This window comes from Canis aureus, chromosome 17, assembly GCF_053574225.1.
Source record: "Canis aureus isolate CA01 chromosome 17, VMU_Caureus_v.1.0, whole genome shotgun sequence".
Classification (NCBI taxonomy): Eukaryota; Metazoa; Chordata; class Mammalia; order Carnivora; family Canidae; genus Canis; species Canis aureus.
In genome coordinates this window covers 5,272,673-5,295,300 of record NC_135627.1, presented here as the reverse complement: position 1 = coordinate 5,295,300, position 22,628 = coordinate 5,272,673, and the positions used below count along the sequence as shown (strand labels likewise).

The 22,628-nt window shown below is 41.1% G+C and overlaps 1 protein-coding gene across 2 annotated transcripts in view; it reads right to left on the bottom strand.

The window, feature by feature from the left end:
* NALF1 (NALCN channel auxiliary factor 1) overlaps positions 1-22,628 on the bottom strand; it is a 624,195-nt gene that overhangs the window by 15,311 nt on the left and 586,256 nt on the right. For both annotated transcript variants that reach the window (XM_077854986.1, XM_077854985.1), the window contains exon 2: positions 18,697-18,868. In XM_077854986.1, coding sequence (XP_077711112.1) covers positions 18,697-18,868 — 172 coding nt within the window. The remainder of the gene's footprint in view (positions 1-18,696; positions 18,869-22,628) is intronic.

Sequence of the window (22,628 nt, the reverse complement as noted above, 5' to 3'; positions counted from 1 at the left end):
AAGCTAACTCTGCATTAACTAGACTATAAATTGCTCTAAAAACTGAAAATGATGCTAAATGAAATGAAAATCAAAAGCCCACATTAAAATGGCAGAGATATTCTACAGAGAATTCACTCATTCATTAAGGCCATAAACTGAGTCGAGAAATAAATTGGGCATTTGAAAATGTCTTGATAATGGGTCCTAAAGTTTTCTAGGACTGTGCTAGAAAAACAAAGACTGTCTGCAGCCGGAGGGAATATAATCTAAACAGAAATCTGACACACACTGTTAAATATCACATTTCACATTGTTATTTGCCAGAAAATAGCTATAAGTGAGTTCTTAATTTTTAAAAATGTATTATAAGAAAATAGAAAAGCAAAAAAAAAATGGACAAAGAAGATACATTCTCACCAATTGTATCATTTTTATTTTCTACTCCCTCCCCAATGAACCCTTTGCTGGCGTCCTTGAAGGAGGCTTTATTGGACGGTGTGGAGGAGAGCCGTATGGATTCCAGGCTACAGTGCAACTATTTGGGTCTGCACAAAGTCTCAAAACAAGGCAGGGTTCAGGGCCATGGGTACTGTTGGGATAGAAAGACTCATGTTCCTCTTCTTGTTTCTCATAAGTTACCAAGTACCTGGGACTCAAGTGGTGCCTACAAGAGTCATCAGAGAAAGGAATAAAAATCTTAATTCTTTCTCTTTCTTCACTATGAACCAACATTGCTGCGAGATGCTTTCACTTCTCTGGTCACACTGCTGTCACAGATGGGAAGAGTGTTGGAGGAATTTCATGAAGTACATTTCAGAGATTCAGAAAAATTTGTGTAAGTGTGTCATAGGAATTCACATCACAGGAGGATGTGAAAACGTTGGCTCTCTCTCATAGATGTTTCTGTGACTTCGTGCTTAGCACTAGCCAGCTCAGCAGCATTGCCCAAGAAGCCCCATGAAGAAAACTGTATGGTCCTTGTTAAGAACATTACCTATTACTCTGTTTCTATTTATTTTTGTTATTTTCCTCTGGGAAATGGCACGGTAGGCCCACTGGTTATAAATCAGTGTCATTGTTTAGTGTATATCCCACAGTCCTTTTTCTAATTTGGAAATCCTTGGTACCTATGAGTCTGCAAAGGAAATATCCTTGCAAACAGGAAACTATATAAATAATTCTAGGGCTGCAGTGTCTCAAACCATGAGTTGTAATTGAAGAGACAGTTTTGCTAATGCTTTGATCCGTCAGTGTTTTTAGAGTACGAACAACATTTCCTGCTTTTCTTTCTAAAAAGAAAACCAGACTTTCTCTGTAATAGAGCCCATATAGAACTATCCCAACGTCTGTGTACACTCATGCATGCGCAGACACACGTTAATGGCTTCAAGGCAGGGAAACACCTCATAAGTAGATCCTGACTTCAAAAATAGGCTTTCTTTTCAATGAGCTAGGGGGAAATTATTTTCCCAATTTGATGTACCAGTTTTTGAAACATTAAATGTGAACAAAAACAGTTGTGACTTCAGTCAAAATGTCTTTACTCAAAACAAATGCCAAAACTTAAGTTGGCAATAGTCTGACTCCAAAGTCAATATACAAGACAGTTGTGGACCAGGTAAGAACATTGGTCTCTGTATTTGAGAGTTAATATTAAATTTAACAGGGGCGCCTGGGTGGCTCAGTGGTTGAGTGTCTGCCTTTGGCTTGGGGTGTGGTCCCAGATCCAGGATCAGTCCTGCATCGGGTTCCCTGCAGGGAGCCTGCTTCTCCCTCTGACTGTGTCTCTGCCTCACTGTTGTCTCTCATGAGTAAATAAATAAAATCTTAAAAAAAAATAAAGTAGGGCATTCAAAGGAAAATAAAGCAATTTAAGATAACTATTTTCAGAAAGGAATTACAGAAACATTGGAAGCAGGGACATTGGTGGTGGGCAGGTGGGGATTTGGCAGATGGGGGATAGATCCATTTGAAGAAGCTATCACTCATTGATAGAAGGCACGCTTCCATTAAAAATAAGGTTATATCTTATATTCACACATATTTTCCATTAAGTGAGATTCGGGCACGTTGATTGCCAAAGGGAACGTCTCAGGCAGCAGCACATTAATTGTTTATTTCCTTAGTTACAATGCCAGGTGGAGCGATGTAATTATGATTCATTTCATCCAATGACATCTTGAATTATTTCTGTTTGCTTTCTGATTGTCGCCCTCTGGGGTCATTGGTTTACATCTGCCATTGAAGAAACAAGACTCAAGTTTTAACAAAATGCAAAGGAGACTGACAATGGTTGCTAATTAGCCAAAGGAAGCGTTTAAAGTGATAGAGATAAAACATCAGGAAATTCTCCTCCTCCTCCTCCTCCTCCTCCTCCTCCATCTCCTCCTCCTCCCTCTTCTTCTTCTTCTTCTTCTTCTTCTTCTTCTTCTTCTTCTTCTTCTTCTTCCTCTTCTTTTTTGAAAAATAGCAGGATTTAACCTTTAGTTACAACACTTATTTGAGAGATGGAGAATATCAGTTTGGTAGGAGACCTATTAAACTGAGAAGGTATGAAAAATAATAGTAAGAATGTGTTGCGAAGTAACGCCTCTCAGAGGCAGTACTAATATAAACTAATGTGTGGAGAAATGAGGCTCAGTGGGTCCCCTCTGCTTGACATCTGCACTGTTTGATTAGTGCCGTCTTACCCCACGTGGGTGAAACAGCATCCTTAAAAATTCTGTGTTTCCCACAAGAAACAGATGCAGGGAAAGGAGAAGGTGCATGGCTGATGACAGAAAGAAAGGAAGGAAAAAAGAAAAGATGGTGTATTAAATTAAAAGGACATGTTATTAGGCAACATAGAAGAGAAATAAAAAGAGCCAATGTAAAAAAGTCCAAATACTATCTAAAGAATTGAAAAGTAATGAAGCATAATTATTTCACTTAGAACAAGGGGGCATATTCCTTATGACAAGCTATGCTCACAAACAAGAAGTATAACACACTGCTGGGGAAATCTATGTTGTCATGAACTTTCTGAGTTTTCAGCAATAAATATCAAAGGTTAAACTTTTGTGTGCCCTTTTACCCACCAAGCCCACTTCAGTGCATTTAGGGAACTAAATCTGAAGTGTGTGGAGATAAGTGTGCATACATGTTCATAGCAGCATGTCTTCTATAGTCCTGCATTCAGTAAAACACTTAAGTAAGTTACATTATGCTCATATACTGTATTATCACTCAAACATTAAATTATGCTATGGAAGAGTATTTAATAATTTGAAGCCCTGTTCATGGTATAAAGTGGTATTTTCCTCTTGGTGATAGATGGTGGTTTTTCTTTTCTTACCTCCTTTTTGCTCATGTGGACTCACCAAAACGTTTTAAAATGATTAAGCTTATTTTTTTTTCTAGTTAGATTTGTCAAGGAGATGCCTAGTTTCTGTAATGTAGTTGGCACACCACTGTGAGCACAGTGTCTGATGAGGCTGCCCCGGGCTCTGCCAGGGCACTTACCAGTACAGCTCCCTCAGAGAGTCACGCATGCTTCCTTGATCTCCTTGGTGGCAGGGGCATGTCTCCAGGTACACCTGCAGTTTAGTTTAGGGAACGTGCCTTTCTCCCCTGAGCAGAGCATAGGGATTTTATTTTAGGAAACAGTCCTCCTCCACTGGATGGATGTAGTGCAGGTGAGGCTGGTTGGCCTCTTCCCCATGCAGGAGGGCCCAGGGGCCACCTGACTGGCCCACACCACCATGACTGTTCAAGTGTGGTCATGGGACCCTAAGTTAGGGCTATCTACTCCAATGCAGGACTTCTGCGGAAATACTGGGAATGGGGTGGTTTCTTCCAGCTGTGGTTTCTAAACCAAGAGGTTGTAAATCTGTCGCTGTTGGTAAACTCAATTAGCAGAGAGAAAAGCAGAGCTCAGAGCTGGGGAGAAAAAGCAAAATGAGTGTTGGAGCTAGAAATAGTGATTGATCCACATAAATATTTAATCTCTCCATGTGTACCTATATATGGATCATATATCTATATATCTCACTGTATCTATGTTTGTCTATTATCTATCTATTATTTCTATTATTATTATCTATCTATTATGATTATTATTATCTATTATTATTATCTATTATTTCTCTCTCTCTCTCTCTCATCCACCTAATGAATGATATATAAGACGCTCTGAAGTTTATCTCAGGACTTTTCAATTATATAAACAATGAATTCTCATTTTGCTTAAGTAAGTTTCAGTTAGGTTTCTGCCACTTGCAAGAGTCACCAACACATAATGTCCTCATAGAGACATTGTGAGGATTTAATGAGATGGTGTATATTAAGTGCTCAGCTGAATGTCTTGCCCAGGTCCCCACTCATGTTTAGTGGCCGTAGGAGTCCTACTGCAATAGTAGTAGTTGCAATAGTAGTGATAGTGACACAGGAAGGTAGCCTGGAAGCAATGAATTAAATCTTCTTGGATTTTATCTTTGCTTAGGAAATAACCTGTTTAAACTGGGAAAAACTAGTTTGTATCCCCTTCTCATGCCTGTGCATTTGTGATAATAACTTTCTCCATACTTACAAGAAAAATTATGGAGAACTAGTGAATATGCCCTTCCTCCTCTGTACTTTCTTCATACTTTACATATAATAGCACCAGTCCAGCCTTCATTTAATTTGTTCACTTCTACAAATGAACATGTGTTTCTTAGGTTACGAACCACATTTATTAGTCTTTCTATCACCAGCATCTGGCATAATGCTCGATAATATGTGTATGCAAAGTGATGTCCCCCAGAGGTGTCCACATCTGAATCCCAAAACATGAATATCTGGTTACATGGCAAAAAGGAATTAGGGATGCAGATGGAATTAAGATTGCTCATTAGCCAACCTTAAAACAGGGAGATTATCCAAATGAGACTAATCCAATCACATGAGCTCTTAAAATGGAAAGGGATTCATAGCTTAATTTTTATCACTGCTGTATCTGTCCAAATTGTGGGTAAGAGAGATGTGATGGGTGAACCTTCTCCACCGTTGCTGACTTTGAGCATGGAGAAGGGGCACCACAAGCCAAGGAATGTAAGTAACTTCTAGAAGCTGGGAGTTATCCTAGCAGACATCCAGCAAGAAAGAGGGACTTGGTCTGACAACAGCAAGGAAATTAATTCTGCCAACATTCAGAATGAACAGGAATTGAATCTTCTTCTCAGGCCTCTAGAAAGAACAAAGCCTTTGGACATCTTGATTTTAGCCTGATGAGATCTGTGTCCACATTGTGACCTACAGAACTGTGAGATAATATATTTGCTTTGCTTTAAGCCTCTAAACACTACATTTGTGACAGTTTGTCAGAGTAGTAATAGAAAATTAATGCAATGGGTCTTTAGGAAATTTTTGTTGAATGCATGAAAATGTAAAAAAAAAACATACTTAGGAAGAAAGGACACAGAACATGCTTTTCAGGAGGTAAAATATGGAGAAGAAAGAATATGATTTTTTAAAAAGATTTATTTATTTGAAAGAGAGAGAGAGAGAGGCAGAGGGAGAGAGAGAATCTTAAGCAGACTCCACGCCCAAGGTGGTCTCAGGACCCTGAGATCATGACCTGAGCAGAAACCAAGAGTCAGACACCTAACAAACTGAGCCACCCAGCACCCCCAAGAATATAATTTTACAGACATTCACCACATTTATCCTTGGACAAATCTCTCTAGCATAGCAAGCATTTTATAATAAAAACCAGAAGAGCTCATGACCCTCTGGAGTCCAGTGTGTGGTAAGAAACTCACAGTAAGAGAAGGTCAGCTATGGAAGTTACAAAGTAAAGTCCTGGTGAAAAGGACCAGTGAGTGAGAGCCAGTGCTGTGCTAGGCAGGAAGTCAGATGCCGTGGCTTCTTCTGTGGCTTCTCTTATGGCTTCTCCTGTGGCTTCCATGGAAACTTGGGAAGGCTTCCTAATTTCCCTACTCTTCAGTGTTCTTATCTCCCAGGTTTAATCATTGAGCTACTGTGTTGGACAAATATGAGTCAAGCAAGGCATTACCTGCTTCTTCACCCTGCAGACACTTCTGAGTGATTACTGAACCAGTTCCCAGTGACACTTCAGCTTTCCCTCAGTCCAAGGGACGGTCCTTGGAGACAGCGTGAGACCCACCAAAGTGCTGGGTGATAGACGGGGTCTTTTCAGCCAGGAGATTTCATGATTTCACACAGGGGGTCCCCTAGTTCCATGATTAGGTTTGCTTCTGTTTGTGCTAATTGATGGAGCTCGTAATGTTTCAATAAATGTGATTTTTTCCTAGATGGAAATTTCTTCAAGCTTTTCAAAAGTTATCTCTTTTTGGAAAGAATAACTGCAATAAACATAGATGTAAACCATTCTTTTTGAAAGGATTAAGATTTAGAATTTGAAAGCTGTCCACCAATTTAATAAAACTGTTATATATTTCCTTCCAACGCAAGAGTAGGTTAGAAGTGATTAGAACAAACACATTTTCAAATAGAAGACAATTTATCTAGAGATGGAAAGTTTATTTGGCTCGAGCTTTTCCCTCCCCCCTTTTACAATTGACTTTATTTTTTAGAACAGTTTTAGGTTCACAGCAATATTGAACAGAAAGTACAGAGAGTGGCTAGATTTCTCTAAAACAAAAATTCTCTAACAGCAGTTATCTGAGATGAAGGGTTTTTGGATCCAGGCTTAGAAATCTGCTAATGGTTGGACCATGAAAATGTGGACACAGCACACACGACAACATTGCAAGCTGTGATTCTAAACTCCTTCAGAAGAAGATCCATGAAATTTACCAAAATAATTTTATTTTACAATTAAAAATGATATGTAATGGTTAGTGCTCTCTCTTCTTCATTATTACTCTCCCTACATAAGTATTATCCTTTAAATCCTCTCTGCTGAGTTACCTCATTGCCTTTATAATTCCTTTTTATTGCTTCCTCTCCTCTAATCCTCCAGAACTTTTGAAGTACGCAAAATTTGTCTTCATATAAGACTTACACATTATTCTATTCTTGAACAAACAATACTGAATTTGCCTGCTTTACTCCAAAATTGCTAGGCATTGCTTGGGGCTGCCATGACACCATGCCACAGAGGGAGAGTTGAACAACAGGAATGTCTGCTTTTATGGTTCTGGGCACCAGAAGTCTGAGGTCAGGGTGTTGGTCAGTTGGTTTGAAGACCATCATCTTCCCTGTGCCTCTCCACAGCATCTTCTCTCTGTTGTCCAACTTTTCCTATTTTATGAGCCTGTTCTTGTGGGACAAACTGTATGCCCTAAAATTGTTATGTTGAAGCCCTAAGTTCCAGTAACTCAAAATGTGGTCCTATTTAGAGATGGATCCTTTAAAGAGGGGTTAATTTAAAATGAGGTCTTGGAGGGGGAAGGGTTCTAATCTGATGTCCTAATAGAAGGAGGACATTTGGACACACAGAAAGATGCCAGGAGTACATACAAAGGGAAGGAAATGTGAAGACACCACAAAAAGTGGCACAAGCAGTGGCTTTGGTGAAGCCAAACCCACCAGCTCTTTGATTTTGGACTTTCAGCCTCCGGGACTATGAGGAAATTAATTTCTGTTGCTTAAACCACCCAGTCGGTGGCATTTTGTTATGGCAGGCCCAGCAAAATCTTATGTACATTAGCCAATATTGGATGAGGGCCCAGGTGAATGACCTTACTTTAACGTGATTATCTCCATAAAGACCCCACTTTCAAATAAGATCACATTTTGAGGACCTGGGGGCTAGGACGTCAACCCATGAATTTAGGGGGCTGAGGACAGAATTATGACATTCAGTTTGGTGGCAAGTGGGGGGCATTTAATATGTAAATCCCATAAGGTGAGATGTCACATCATTTATTACTAGGCTTTTGTAAAATCCCAATGCTTCTGGCTGCACTGAGTAAGCAAGCTGCAGGAGGATGGTGTGAACTCCATTCAACACAAATTTTCATAATGTATGCAGTGGGGGATGGAACAAGAGGGAACAGATGGCTTTAAAGTGAAATGCTGACTTTCTTTTGTCTCCACAGGGGAAATATTTTGTTAAAGTGCATCTAACTGTCAGCCCCCTTTTGTGTGAGTCCTCATGATGTCGGGAAGAGGGATACAGGCAGAAGGCACCTGCCGGCTCTCAGGACTTCCCGAGGTGAGGGAAGCACCCTCTTTGCTTACAATGGGGACCACCATTGAGCCCTTTGGGCTGTCACCCATTAATTCATTCATTATGTAGTTGCTTACTAAGCACTCTATGTCAGGCACTTTTGTTGGCCCTTGGAGACACTTCCAGAAGCAGTGTTAAGTTCTGGCCCCCATTTGGTTCACTGTCGGGTGGGAAGGATGGGCCCGTCCCACATGATGAAGTGCCCTGCAGCACAGCAGGGTTACAAGATTGGGGCACGGGTGCTGTGGGCACAAATACATTCAGCCCCAACGTGGAGTGTCAGGAGCCTCCAAAGAGAATGACAAATACCCAAGGGTTGGCCAAGTGAAAGCATGAAGAAGGGTGTGCCGGGCATGGGGAACACTCATGCTGGATGGCATTGGGAGGGCTGGACTCCACAGGAGAAGGGATGGCAAGTGAGGCTGGCAGGGCACCGTGGGTTACAGGGGTCAAATCTAACCCTGTGCAGGAGTTTAGGGACCACCTAAAGGCATGAGGACTTTGAGAAAGGGATGATCCTTGCTCTGAATGGGCCACATGACGAGTTTCTTCCAAATGCTAATCGCCTAGAACCCTCTGATCCAACAAGCCCACCTCCACCTCTTGCTACAGCATCTACCCTACAGATAACCTCACAAGTGGAGGAATGACAAGGCAACAAAAACAGCCCTTGCCAAACTGGATTTAATAACAAATTAGAAATCACCTAAATGCCATCGATTTGGAACGGGTTGGAATTTGATAAATTTCTAGCTAACAACTGTGTTGTCGGTTGGAGTGGGGATAGACTTGGCTTCATTTCCACTCCTCAATATCTTTCAAACATTGTGCCATGTGCATGTATTACAAATTCAAAAATAAGTAAATACAATGTATTTATTTCAAGCCCATGTCATAGCTTCCTTAGTCTCAGTGACATCAGCACAGTCATATGGTTTTACTCCTATTCATGGATACAATGGGCAGCAACTCTATTGTCAAACCAAGAGAGGGAAGAGGGGTGGGGTGAGTGGGACATGATGCAGTGCACGGGTCTACCCACCGTGCTGGCACAGAGAAAGATCACTGTAGGAGAAATGACAGCTAGTGAAAACTAGTGTGGCTTTGTAACCAAATCCTGAAAACTGGCCTTTATTTTTATTTTTTTTTAAAGATTTTATTTATTCATGAGAGACAGAGAGAGAGAGAGAGAAAGAGAGAGGCAGAGACACAGGCAGAGGGAGAAGCGGGGTCCATGCAGGGAGCTTGATGCGGGACTTGAACCCGGGACCCCAGGATCAGGCCCTGGGGTGAAGGTGGTGCTAAACCGCTGAGCCACCCGGGCTGCCCAAAACTGGCCTTTACAATGTGGTATGTTGGGCAAAGATATTGACTTTATCTACTCATGTGCACGTAATATGAGACCTTGGAAGAGATCAGACTCAACAATCTTTGGCTTTGCACGTTCAAAATAGGACTCTACATTTAATGAGTAAGAGATGTCTGTAAGAATTCATGCTGCAGTATGAAATAGACACTATCTCGGGACCATTATTTCTCTTGTGGTTGAAATTATTTTAATTTCCCTCGCAATGTTTGTCTTCAAAGGTGAAAGAGGAAGCTGGACTTTCTGGGGCTTTCTGAGGCCACATACACAAAGAAAGACTGAATCATGGCAAAGGTTCCAACTCAACCCAACAAAGCTTTCTTTCCCCTCTGATGATGAAATGTTCAGTCAGGAGGGAATGCTAATGGAGAGTACCCAGAACCCTACACTCACCAGAGGGAGCAAGTGTCATGGTGAAGCCAGTGTTATCAGACTCCCTGCTTGACTTTGGATGGCATCGACCGGTTAATAAAAAGACAATATGGCACCTTTGGGACTGGAAAGTAGTAGCACCAATAGGGTAATAAAGGCAATAAAATCATTGTCTTGGTATGCCTGGGTGGCTCAGGAGGTTGAACATCTGCCTTTGGCTCAGGGTGTGATTCCGGGGTCCTGGGATCGAGTCCCACATCGGGCTCCCTGCGAGGAGCCTGCTTCTTCTCTGCTTCTGTGTCTCTCTCTCTGTCTCTAATGAATAAATAAATAAAATCTTAAAAAATCGTCTTAAATAGCATCCTAGAAGTTTTATTCTCGACTGCGCTCTGTATTTTCAAGCTTTCCTTTAGGGAGGTTAAACATTAATTCCATCAGTGCTGTCTTCCCTAAATTGGATTCACTCCAGTTTTTGGAATTGGCTTTAAAGCTAATTTAAATTAAAACTGATTTTCAATTTTTAAACGAATTTCCTTTTATAATTATCTGCATTACTTGTGAAATTTAGCTCTTTTCATTATATGCATATTTAAATTCTATATGTGACTTTTATATACAAATTTCTTATACATATATGGCTATATGTCTGTATCCATGTGCATGTGTATACACACATTCAGATAAATCTCCTAAAGCCTAAAAAGGATGCTGTAGACTGTGAAAATTATTTTCTTTTTAAAGATTTTATTTATGTATTTGAGAGACAGAGAGAGCATGAGTCAGGAGAAGGGGCAGAGGGAAAGGGAGAAGCAGACTCCCGGCTGAGCAGGGAGCCCAACACGGGGCTCTAGCCCAGGACCCCAGGATCACGACCTGAGCTGAAGGCAGACATCTACCCCCTGACTGAGCCACTAAGGCACCCCTATGAAAATTATTTTCAAAGAAAATTTTAAAAATTATTTTGAACGATGACTGCATCATGGGTGTAAAAACTGAGTTTCTAAATTCTACTAATTTGAAGAACATGCACATTGACAACATGTTCTAATATTATTTTTCTAAAAGAGTATTCATTATGACTACCTGATACATCTCATCTGGTAATTCCAAGCCAAACTATCAAAACAAAACAAAACAAAACAAAACAACCCCACAAGAGTTTAAAATTGAGAAAAATTGGTTCATTTTCCTTTCTAAAGTTTATGCAATGCATTACTTCTTTAGGGGACCCGAGCATATGAACAAACACAAAGTAGAGGAAGGTCATTTAGATTGACAATATTATTTACACCAACATTTTAGAGACTTCGGATCTTTGTCATGACCCTTTGCACTAACACGTGTGCATCTCTGTACGTACGCAACCTAAAACCCTTGCTAACTCATCCAAATGCATTTCCCAGAGAACAGAGCTTGACAGGTCTCTTTCCTTCAACCAGAAAAAAAATGGGCTGGGCAGAGAATACTCATCATACTCATTTTTAGTGCAACACGTGGTGTCGTGAAAGGGGACGTGTATGCTGAAGTGCTGAACACGTGTTACCCAGGCCCCAGCTGTGGTTGGTCCTCGCACCCACGGACCCGTGTCCTCCAGCTGCTATATGGGAAGGAAACAACTGCCTACAGGCTCATCTCAGGATGGATTGACTGGTCATTTCCCCTCGTGCTAGTAAGACAAACACTGGTCTACCAGCCAGGGAATGTGGGTCTATTCCTTTTTTCTGGAATAACAGCATTCGTTAGGGGGGTGTATGTGTTGGGGGGGAGGCTCTGTATCATCCTCTGTTAAAGCAACATCGGACCACATGGCTTCTGTAATTCAAGCTGGTTCTAAAACTGGCTGACTCTATAATCTTGTCAGATACCTGCAATGTCTAAAGCAGTTCAGGATTCAGAGCAGCTACAAGGAGATTGTAGATGATTCAGAGACACTGAATTGCAGGCAAACCAGGTACACTACTTCATTAAATAAGATTTCACCTGTTCTGGGAGATCCGTCCTTGCCCAGCCCTTCTTAATGGAAATTCCAGAATTAGCATCGTTCCCTTGCCTTACTGCCTTCACCGCTACCATGCCAGTTGTAAGCACTTTTGAATTTAATGAGTCACACAAAGTTCTGGGGAACTTGCATGAGGACGTGTATGTCATCCCCCTTCTCACTCTAGAGAAAATCGCTGACGTTTTCATTCAACTTCCACCTCGGTTCAGACTAACCATCTCGCCATCCCGGTCCCTGGCACTGCCCCTGGGTGACGGTAGCATTCAGCAGTTCTGGCTTGAGCAGAGGGTGGTTGTCCATCCTGGGTGGTTCAGAGAAGACCAGACATAGCTGGCAGATACAGGAAAGGTCACCTGCCCTGCAAGGTAATGGGCAACCGTGAGCCAGTGTCACTCATATCCTCCCTAGGTGGCATCAAAGAGGCCAGCTTTCTGCTTGGTCCATCTGCAGGGCTCACTTACCTGATCAGGCTCAGCCCTTGATGTTTCTCTGGAGTGGCAAGCTCCAAGCTCAACGCGATCCAGGTTGTACCCTTCTTGGGGCTGGTTCCAGGCCTGGTTGCCTCAACTTCCCTTGGTCTAACCCCTTCCAGTTCTCCTGTTCCATCAGGTGGATCATGAAGGACAACTTGAGTTCTCTTAGAATTCCCCCAAACTTTGTCTCAGGGAGCAGGCTTATGAAGGGTTTGATCACTGTTATCAGCAAAGCCAGAACTAGATGAATTTCTCCACATTTCTTCTTGGGATCATTCAGGTATCAAGTATCTTGCTGCCCAAACATGAATGAGCCTGGACTCTTCCTTCTGCTCTGGAATGACGATGGCACTTTGACCTTCTGCAAGTACCATGATGGACCAGAGATGGTCCCCGTTAAACTCCAGATTCTGTGAGCCTCTTGGAGGGACAAGGGCATAGAAACCTTCTAGAGGGTGTGGCTCTCCAAAATTCACATTTGGGGGCACAATCCAGACTCCTAACTGCCATTCGGCACCTATTCCCTGCATTATCCTGTTGTTCGAGGCAAACCTGAGCTGTTGGGAGTATGTCGGAGGGGAATTTGGGAAAGGCAGTCTTGAGGATGAAGACCTGAACTCAGATCAGGATATATGAAGTCAAATAAACTTCAGAAAGCACAATGTTTTAATGGAAGAAGATGTCCCCAATACACAAAGATACTCCATTCTACTTTTTTTTTTTAAATAACCCAATTTCATATTTCCTTATTCTATTCTAGTCATGCTTTCTCCTCTCAAATTTCTCTTGGCCTTATTTTTTATGTATTTATTAGAAGGTGCTTGACAATAAATGTCACTATAAAAAAAGTGTCCCTTGGTCATTCTATTCTCAGAACTCCTCTTCCGCCACGTTCTAGAAAACAGTGAAATATATTCACACACTGAGGAAAATGCAGAAATTTAAAACAGCATAGGTGTACAAAAGAAAATCTACGGGCAGCTGGTTTTTTCCACTAAAACTGTCCTTTAATGGGAAAATCTTTTATAGCATTCAAAAAAAAAAAAAAAAAGTCTTTATCAGTTCTAGTCGTGTCAGAACTGGGTTTTGGAGATAATACTTCCCAGTTATGAATGCTTCCATGTGAACTATGAGACATGAGACATTAAGAAAAATTCCTCTCTGATTTGAACAATATGCATATCAAAGTATTTCCTCCCATCTTCTTCTCCCCGGGGACGTTTCCCCCTCTCGCCAGCAGGGACCACGTCCTGCTGCAGTGGCGCAGCGGCGCCACCAGGGGGCGGCCGTCCTCCATCACTTCTAATCAGCCCTGTCACCGTCACCACCAACAGCAGCCCACTGTGTTCCCCCAGAGGCAGAAACATAACCCTATTCTTGTCACAGCCCTGAAAAATGAAATGCAGAATTTACACAGATTTCTCAAAATATGTTTTATCTCCGTTGTCAGTAACCCCCAGCAGACCAACTTTACTTTTTTCCTTCCAATAATTCATGAAAACTAGAGCAGCAAATCTTGTCTGCTCTATTTTATCTATCAATCAAATGGCAATTTTCATAATGTTTGTTACCATAGCACCCACAGTCTGTGATCCTCTGCTACTTCTGTTTTCTTAATGTTGGTTCACTGTTACAGGTAAGCAATCAGGGATTCCTCCCGGGGAATCTAGAACAAGGCGGGGGAGGGTGCAGGGGGAAATCCACATAATTACCACAGTGATGGGTTGACATCCTAGAATCTACCAACGACTCCACCCCAGCGCTTTGAAGATGAAAAAACGGAGTTTCTAAAATAGCAGCGCATTATGCGAACTGAGCTCAAGAACAGAACCCACCTTGGAAAGTTTTAGCTCAGTAATGCCTAACATCAAAGACAGGTTTCACCCTGACAGCACATCAGAATTTCTGCCCAATTAATTTTTCAAATACTCCTTCAGTAATGTGTCCATTTTATTCTTTAGCAGGAAAAACAAAAACAAAAACAGAACAACAAAAAAAAAAAAACAAACAAACAAAAAAAACAAACCCAAGAGTGATCTCAGGCAAAGTGTCTTTCCTTTATCTCCTAAAACAGAATCAAAATTAAACATATACGGAGGCACTCTTCCTGTCATCTACATTTGTGGTTAGAACATTTGGCCAAGACCTTCTGTAACATCCTTAGTTAAAGACACTGAGTAGCAGTAGACATGCGTTCTAGGATGTTTTGGGTTTTTTCGTGACTGATGGGCTTACTAAGGATCATAGACACATGAAGTAGCAGGTGATCGAAACATAAAAATTTAAAACATTCAAATTTAGGAGGTGGGTAAGCAATGCAAATGTCATAAAATAACGATGCCCTAAACACTAACTCTACTAACTGTCACCAAAACGGAACCCAAGAGCTGAGATGCCCTTTTTGGGCAGATGACAGGAATCCTGAGTGTCTATAATAGTAATAATAACACCTATGAGAGGAAGAACTGGGTGTCCTAGAACCCCACCTCCCGAAAAGGCGGGATGCAGATGACTCTAAGGAAAAGCCATCATCACACCACTTGTTTATTTCCATGCAGAAGAACCTTGAACAAAATTGATGCTCCCTCGGACAGCATCTGGCAACAAGCCATATGTAGGAATGTGCTTTTTGAACACTTTTTCTGAGGTTGAATCTAGAGGATATCTCTATTCTTCTGGAATATGTGAATTGGATATATTTCCAATAGTAGGGAAACCTCCATAATTAAGTATGTGGAATTTAAGGACACTCCATCTACTCATTCAATTCTTGATGATAAATGATTATATTTTTCACAATATAGAATGGAAAAAAAACGTATTAAATTAAAACAAAAACGAGGAATTACTGAGGCAAGATTAAGACCAACCTATTAGTTAATTTCTTTTCATAAAACTGTGTTTAGTGATTGTCATCCTACCTATTTCAATAAGGAAGGAGTCCAACACCACTCATGAACACGAAAAGTTACTGTGGGCCAGCCTTCCAAGGTGGCCTTAGGTTAACTGAAGCCAAGTGGGAAACTAGCAAAAAAAATATTCCTATTTCTTTCCTATATTTAGTCCAATCCTGCCTGAGTACTGAAGACATTTCGTTCAAAATGAATAAGGCATCTGACATGAGTCACATTCACTCCATCTAAAAGGTGAGTTATTTGGATCTTCATGTCCGTCTGTAAGAGATGAGCTGCCAAAAATTGTGTGACAATGTTGGAGAATAAATACTATACCTACAAAAGTCTTACTCTTGGCTCCCTCGCTTTGACCAAGTGGTTCTTGGGAGCTATTCTCTGGGCCAACATCATCCCAGAAGGATGCTATTCTGGGGTCTTGTTTGGAACCGTCATTAGTGGAGAAAAGCCAGCAAGTGATTGGCATCAGTAGACACATCTCTCTCATTCAGGTCCAGCAGCAAAATTCAAGGGACCTCTGAAGGGGGAATGGTGACTGCTAGTTATCAAGAGAGAGAATTCTTCAAGAAGACCTGGGTCATACCTTAGAAAAGAAGCTCAATCTGAGGATCAGTATTGTTTCTGTCAGAAAATTTTGTAGAACTTCAGGATAAGATGCCTTCAGTTTTATTCTGCACATTTTTAGAAGTTGAGCAATGTTTTCTTTTTTTTAAGATTTTATTTATTTATTCATGAGAGACAGAGAGAGAGAGAGAGAGAGGTACAGAGACACAGGCAGAGGGAGAGGCAGGCTCCATGCAGGGAGCCTGATGTGGGACTTGATCCTGCAACTCTCAGGACTCCTGGGCCAAAGGCAGGTGCTAAACCGCTGAGCCACCCAGGGATCCTGAGAAGTTGAGTAATGAAAGGAACAGGAGCCGAAGTGAGAGTGGTGAATGAAGAGTTAGGTTCTGGGTATTCAGGGATGGGATTCTCTCGAAAATCTTCTAGGCTCCATGGCATTTTCTCTGGACCCTCCCAGTGACACACCTCCCTTTTTCCTGTTTTCTGTAATGATGTAGCCATGGCTATAAAAAAGCTGAATTTTCAAAACTCAAAGACCATTAAGACTATAAGGTAGGAGACAAATACCATTTGACTTCACTTAGATGTGGAATCGGCAAAACCAACCAACCAACCAAAGAACCAACCAAAACCAGAAACAGACCCATAAATACAGAGAATAAACTGATGGTGGCCAGAGGGAAAAGGTGTGAGGGATGACCAAAATGGGTAAAGGGGAGTGGGAGGTACAGACTTCCAATTATAAAATTAATAAGTCACAGGAACAAGGGGTAGAAAAATAGCCAGTGATATTGTAATAGTGTTTAGGGTGACAGATGGCAGCTACTCTTGTGGTGAGCAGAGCGTAACTTATAAACTTGTCAAATCACTGTACTGTACACCTGAAACTAATGTAATGCTAATCAACTATACCCCAGTTCAAAAACATATATGGTGGACTTTCTGCCCATGTTATGTGGAAAAGAGATTGCATCCTATCTTCAGCTCTCTGATGGCCTTGAAAGTGTACAAGGAAGAGGGGTGAATATTCAAACCTATATCAGATCCACACATGCAGATCAAAGACCAGGAACAGGAGAAGACAAAGACAACCATCCATCCTTCATTTGAGGGTTTTGAGGTTGTTGTCTACTATGAGAATCTGGTGAAAACTACTGACCTTCTCTAGGAAAAAAAAAAAAATCGATATGCATGTGAATGAACAGACAACCTTTACATAAAATCCCACAAGGTTCTCTGAAGTCCTAACATCACAGACAACCTGATTGCCCACAGAGTCAAGAGCTGAAGACTTTATCTTGATGACAACTTATGGAAAGTTTTATGTGAATGTCAAGTAAATTAATAGCCTGTGTCTGATTAATTTTGGCTCAAATTCAAAGGGAGATGATACTAATTTATTTCCTTCCTTCTCTCCTCCTTCCTCCCCTCTTTCCTTCCTTCTTCCTTCCCCTTTCATTCTCTCTCTCTCTCTCTCTCTCATTCTTGCTCTGTCTTCCCACAAGAGAGGAGCTGGAGAAATGGTTTCTGCATTCAACCAGTGAATAACAAAAATGATTAGTAAATCCATTTACATTCTACAAATCACTTTCTTACATACAATGACTATTGCCTATTGCTGATGTATCTTGTGCTTCTCCCTTATCCAAAATCCTCATAGCAAACGTGCTTAAGGGGTATCTGTTACTACTAATTTACTAATGAGGAGCTACCTGATGGCTGGGAAAGAATGTATTTAATAGCAATAAGACAAAAGCCCATGTCTCGTAGCCTTCACTGAGATGTTCTTCTCACAAGGCTGGGCAGCACAGGAAATAATCATCCAGTTTTTAAAGCATCCAGTTCTTAGGGGAGTAATTTGTTCAACTGTCTCTTGATATCCTATCACTTAGGACAGTATGGCTAACGCATAGTTATATGAATACGTGAGCTAGAACGAATTTGATAAACTCTCATGTTGAGCATCTCAACACGGTACCCTGTTTTGGGGGTGGTTCATAAAATCTAATACATGAAGGAGCCTTTCATATTTCTTGATGTTTATGGTAGCATTTTATCCTTAAACCTTGAAAATTAACCCTGCCGCAACTGAAGTCATCTAGTGACAAGGACACGCATAACACTTTTTGTACTGAGATAATGTAGAGCAACAACTCTGATTATCACATCATCATGGCAAAGTGTCTTATTCTCACTTGTCTACTCACCATTTTTTTTTTTTTAAAACAATTTGCTCTTATTCTTTACATTTTATTTTTGTCTAACTTATGTAATGCTTGTAAGTATCCAGAAATTGAAGGCTGATATTAGTGTTTGGCCCAGTCTGAGTCATTTGCTGAAAGAAGCAAACCTTGTTAAGGGGGACTATAAGATAAAATTGTATTGAACCTTTATTGTGCATCTCTAACGCACACATGAATACCTTAGGTAGACGGTTCTTTATGATCTTGATTATTTAAGATAAAGTAATGTAAAACTTCTCAGGAAAATAGTCTAATGTGAAGAAGATGCATAATTTTACTGGCCTTGTCACATCATCTGTTCTTATGTAATACAAAGATGCACGCAGCATTCTGTAAGTCAGATTTAAGCATATCTCATGATTGCTATAACATTTTCCCCTCAGAATTATTCCTTTGCAAAATTAATGCTTATGGGTCACAGGCACTCTAGACATAATGTGATCTTTCCTAACCAAGTTCTTTCAGGGCATCTCTGAGGAAAGCATGGAAACCTGCCAGGCACATCTTCAAGGTTACATCCATAGAAGGAAACAACAAAGCAAAGCAACGTCACCTAGGGAAGCAAACCACCAGGAGAGGCTGTGTGGCAGACCCTGCCCTGCACTGTACCTGTACAGATGAAACTTGAGAGTCCCCCGTAGATGACTTCATCATTGTCGGGCAATATAAACGGACACCTCGTCTGAACCTCCAAACAGTATTGCTTGCAAGGAATTGTCTTTCTGCAGTTAAACTGAGCGACTTCAAAGTACTGGGAACAGAGCCAGGCTTTGTAGACAATCTGAAAAAGAGAAGAATCAAAAATCGGGAGGGATGACAAGAGTTCTGTCTCTAACACAGGACATGCTGTACTGTGAGAAGCATGCTGTGGTGCCAAGTGGATCATAAGGAAACTCTCATTTCCAGAAAGCTCTTTTACACAATGCCAGCTGCAAGTGATAACAACGTAGCAACGAAAGTCTGCAATAGAGCAAAACGTTATGGAGTGAGTGAGCTTCTCAGAGAATGCAAAAGGTCACGTGGCTTTGGAGTTGATGGAGCTCGCTTGAGAAACAGTGGAGTTCATCAGAACCGGAAGCTTCAAAATCCAGTGATACAGAGAGCAAATAACCAGTGCGCGGTCTGTAGGCACTGACTGCAGGGTGCCCGGCGGCGACTCAGTCCTGAATAGCAAATCCCTCTAGCTGGGCTTCCAGGGGACACTAGATGGCGCTGAGTCCTCTGCCAACGGGGCCAACAGGCGGTGCAGACAAAGCCTGCCAGCCCCAGCTTCAGCCCCAGAGCCCTAGAACAAGTAGCAGTGGGCATTTACATTTATGACTCACATCAAGTGCATTAAAAACCTCATCGTCCCAAAGCCCGGAAACAACCAGCCTGGTGCAGACCTCACATACCTCGATGTGTTTCGGAGTGAAACCTCATCAAAACCACAATTTGGACCTTTGGGATAGCGTAAGATCCACATGAATATGGGTTAAGAATTTAGTTAATTTGATAAAATGTGAAATGCTTATGACTTCATTTATCTCTTTGTTTTTAATAGATATTTAGGAAAACAAATATAGAACCAATACCTTTTTCTACCATAAGGAATCGAGCTGCACCTAAATCCAAATAAAACAAGGACAAAAATACCCATGTACAGTATAGATCACTATGACTCAGGTCGTTCCCAGATTCCAGGCACCGATGGTGGCTGTTTGTCTATTTCCCGGGTTAATAGCATTCAGGGAAGATTTTGTGAACTCAGTTTTATCTAGAAACGTGACTGGTTTACAGTTAAACGTACACTACGAGGTCATCAACATTTGACAGTAAGAGCGAGAACAGCACTTAGTATTTACTAACTTCATACTCTGTTCTAAGCACGTTCTGTACTTTTTCCTCCAGGTAATTCTCTGCACACACTTGGAAGGTAACTATGAGTTGTGCTTTGCATACAAATAATAATTAGGAATGGGAGTAAATGAAAAATCCAGAATTCAAACCTACTCTCCATAGGATTCCAAATCCTGCATCTTCAGAATTATGCTATGTTTAATCTGGAAATGTTTTTTAAGAAGAACTTAGGGAGTTGATGAATCAATCTGACATCAGCACCAAATTGCATTTGCCTGGCCAATGTCTGTTTGGTGTTGCAATTTTATTCATAACTTTGCATTAGTTTGATCAACATGAAACTTAATTCTTTGATCAAAGGTGCTTTGGTGGGGGTATAATGGGATGCATGTGAAATTCAGATATAGGCTAAGAGTAATTTATTTGCTGTCCTCAGTTATTTATTTATGTATTTATGTATCTAATTATTTATTTTAAGTAGGCTCCAAGCCCAATGTGGAGCCCAACGGAGGGGCCTGAACTCACGACCCTGAGATCAAGACCTTAACTGCAATCAGGAGTTGGATGTCCAACCAACAGAGCCACCCAAGCACCCCCACCTTGAAAGTAATTTATTTATAAGGGCTTATAACTCTTTAAAACTTGATAGGAAAATATACAAATAATTTGTACTCCCATAGGTCTTTTGAATAGGTCTTTTTAAATTTTTTTAAATTTTTATTTTTTTATTCGTGATAGACATAGAGAGAGAGAGAGAGGCAGAGACACAGAGGGAGAAGCAGGCTCCATGCCGGGAGCCCGACGCAGGACTCGATCCCGGGACTCCAGGATCGTGCCCTGGGCCAAAGGCAGGCGCCAAACCACTGAGCCACCCGGGGATCCCCCGAAAAGGTCTTAAGATAATAGCATACATTAGGAAATAATACAATAGCTGAGGGAACCCCTAAGGTTTCTTAAATTTCAATGTGGAAACAAGTTTAAGTGTGTGAATGTGGGCCACCAGGACAGAAGTGGCAGGTGGGGGCAGTGCCACCATGCTAGAAGTATGCATTTCAGAAGAAAGAAAAGTGAATGGTTCTTCAGCTGTACTTGGGGGCAGTTGCAGATGGTTTTTCAAAATACCATTGGTACTCGTGCAATCCAACATAATATATAATACGATAGAGGACATTTATGATATAATCTAAGAATGGGATTTCTGTCTTGCAATTCCTGGTTCTAATTTCCTTTTCTCGGTTCTAGGGGTAGGAGTATGTATACAGTTCCAACAGTAAAGTTCTGTTTTGAGGAATGCTCACATTCTGTGTACTTCTGGGTTGTGAAAAGTAGAGTTACGCCTTTGCTTTTGGGGAATACTGCTCTGTAATTCCAGAAAGTTGCATGTAATGCATGGGCCAGACTGTGCACTTCTTATTCTGCCTCCTACTTTGCTTTTGCACCAATTTTTCAAATTAAAGTGGTTTTTGAACAGCAAGTTGCATCTTGGTCCTGGTAACCCCATCATGGGCAGGACTCTGTCCCCTCTTGTAGACAATGGGGTATCACAGATTGGAGACCATCCTGAAATATCCACATTCTCTTTGCAATCGGCATCATGCAACTGGAATGGATCCATTTTTATTCTGGTTCCTTAAATGCTATTTCAGCTATATCTCCTTCTCAGATTTTTCACTTAAAGGCCTAGTAAGTAATGAAAGCAGTTTTTATAAATATCAGGTAGTAACTCTGGATGAAAGTGTTCAGGACTCTGGACCTTCCATGGCATAATAACAACCTCTCCGGCCAGGTTTCAACACATCACCAGTTCTTATGCACTAACTCCAAGACTTTTTTTTTTTTTTTTTTTTAACTCCAAGACTTTTAAAATGCAATGGAAGATTCCTCATCTGCACCTTAAACATCTTCTAAAATTTTAGTGCTGGGGATTTGATATGTCAGAAAGCAATTAGGGAAAGCTTTTTTTTTTTTCTTAAAAATTTTATTTATTTATTCATGAGAGACACACAGAGGCAGAGACATAGGCAGAGAGAGAAGCAGGTTCCCTGCAGGAGCCTGATGCAGGACTTGATCCCAGGACCCCGAGATCAGGACCTGAGCCAAAAGCAGATGTTCAACTACTGAGCCACCCAGGTGTCCTAATCAGGGAAAGATTTCTGAGCAGAAAAAGAAAGGTGAGTCCTTTACTGTTGACTTGGAGGGAATGACTGCCATGTACTGAAGCCAAGAGCTTTTTAAATGTGAACTCAGAGGCTAAAGACAAAAGGGAGAGGAGACAGGTACATGATGGTGTGGCATGAAGAGCTTTCTTGCAAGAAAAGATGTACCAGAATAAAACAGGCTATCCTGGGAGATCCTGAGAGCTTGTGCCAATGCACTGTGAGGAGGCTTCTCAGTAGGACAGTGTCAGAAGTGAATGGCTCTGAGATACTTTCTAACTCCCTTTTAGACTGTTCTGAAGAAGGGAGTCTGAGAAAGTTGGATGGTTTTCAGTGGCACAAAGCTAAAGAAACCAGATGATTAATTTTTAAAAGTACTAACGGATTTTCAAACAAAAGCACACAATGACAATAAATACAGCTGTCTTTTTTTCATGAAAACTACCGTATGAAGAAGGTCAGGAGTCTTTTCTTATGATGGCTTCACTTTCTCCTCTCAAGAGAAGTATTAGGTAATTGCTTTGCTAGGTGTCACTCAATGGTACA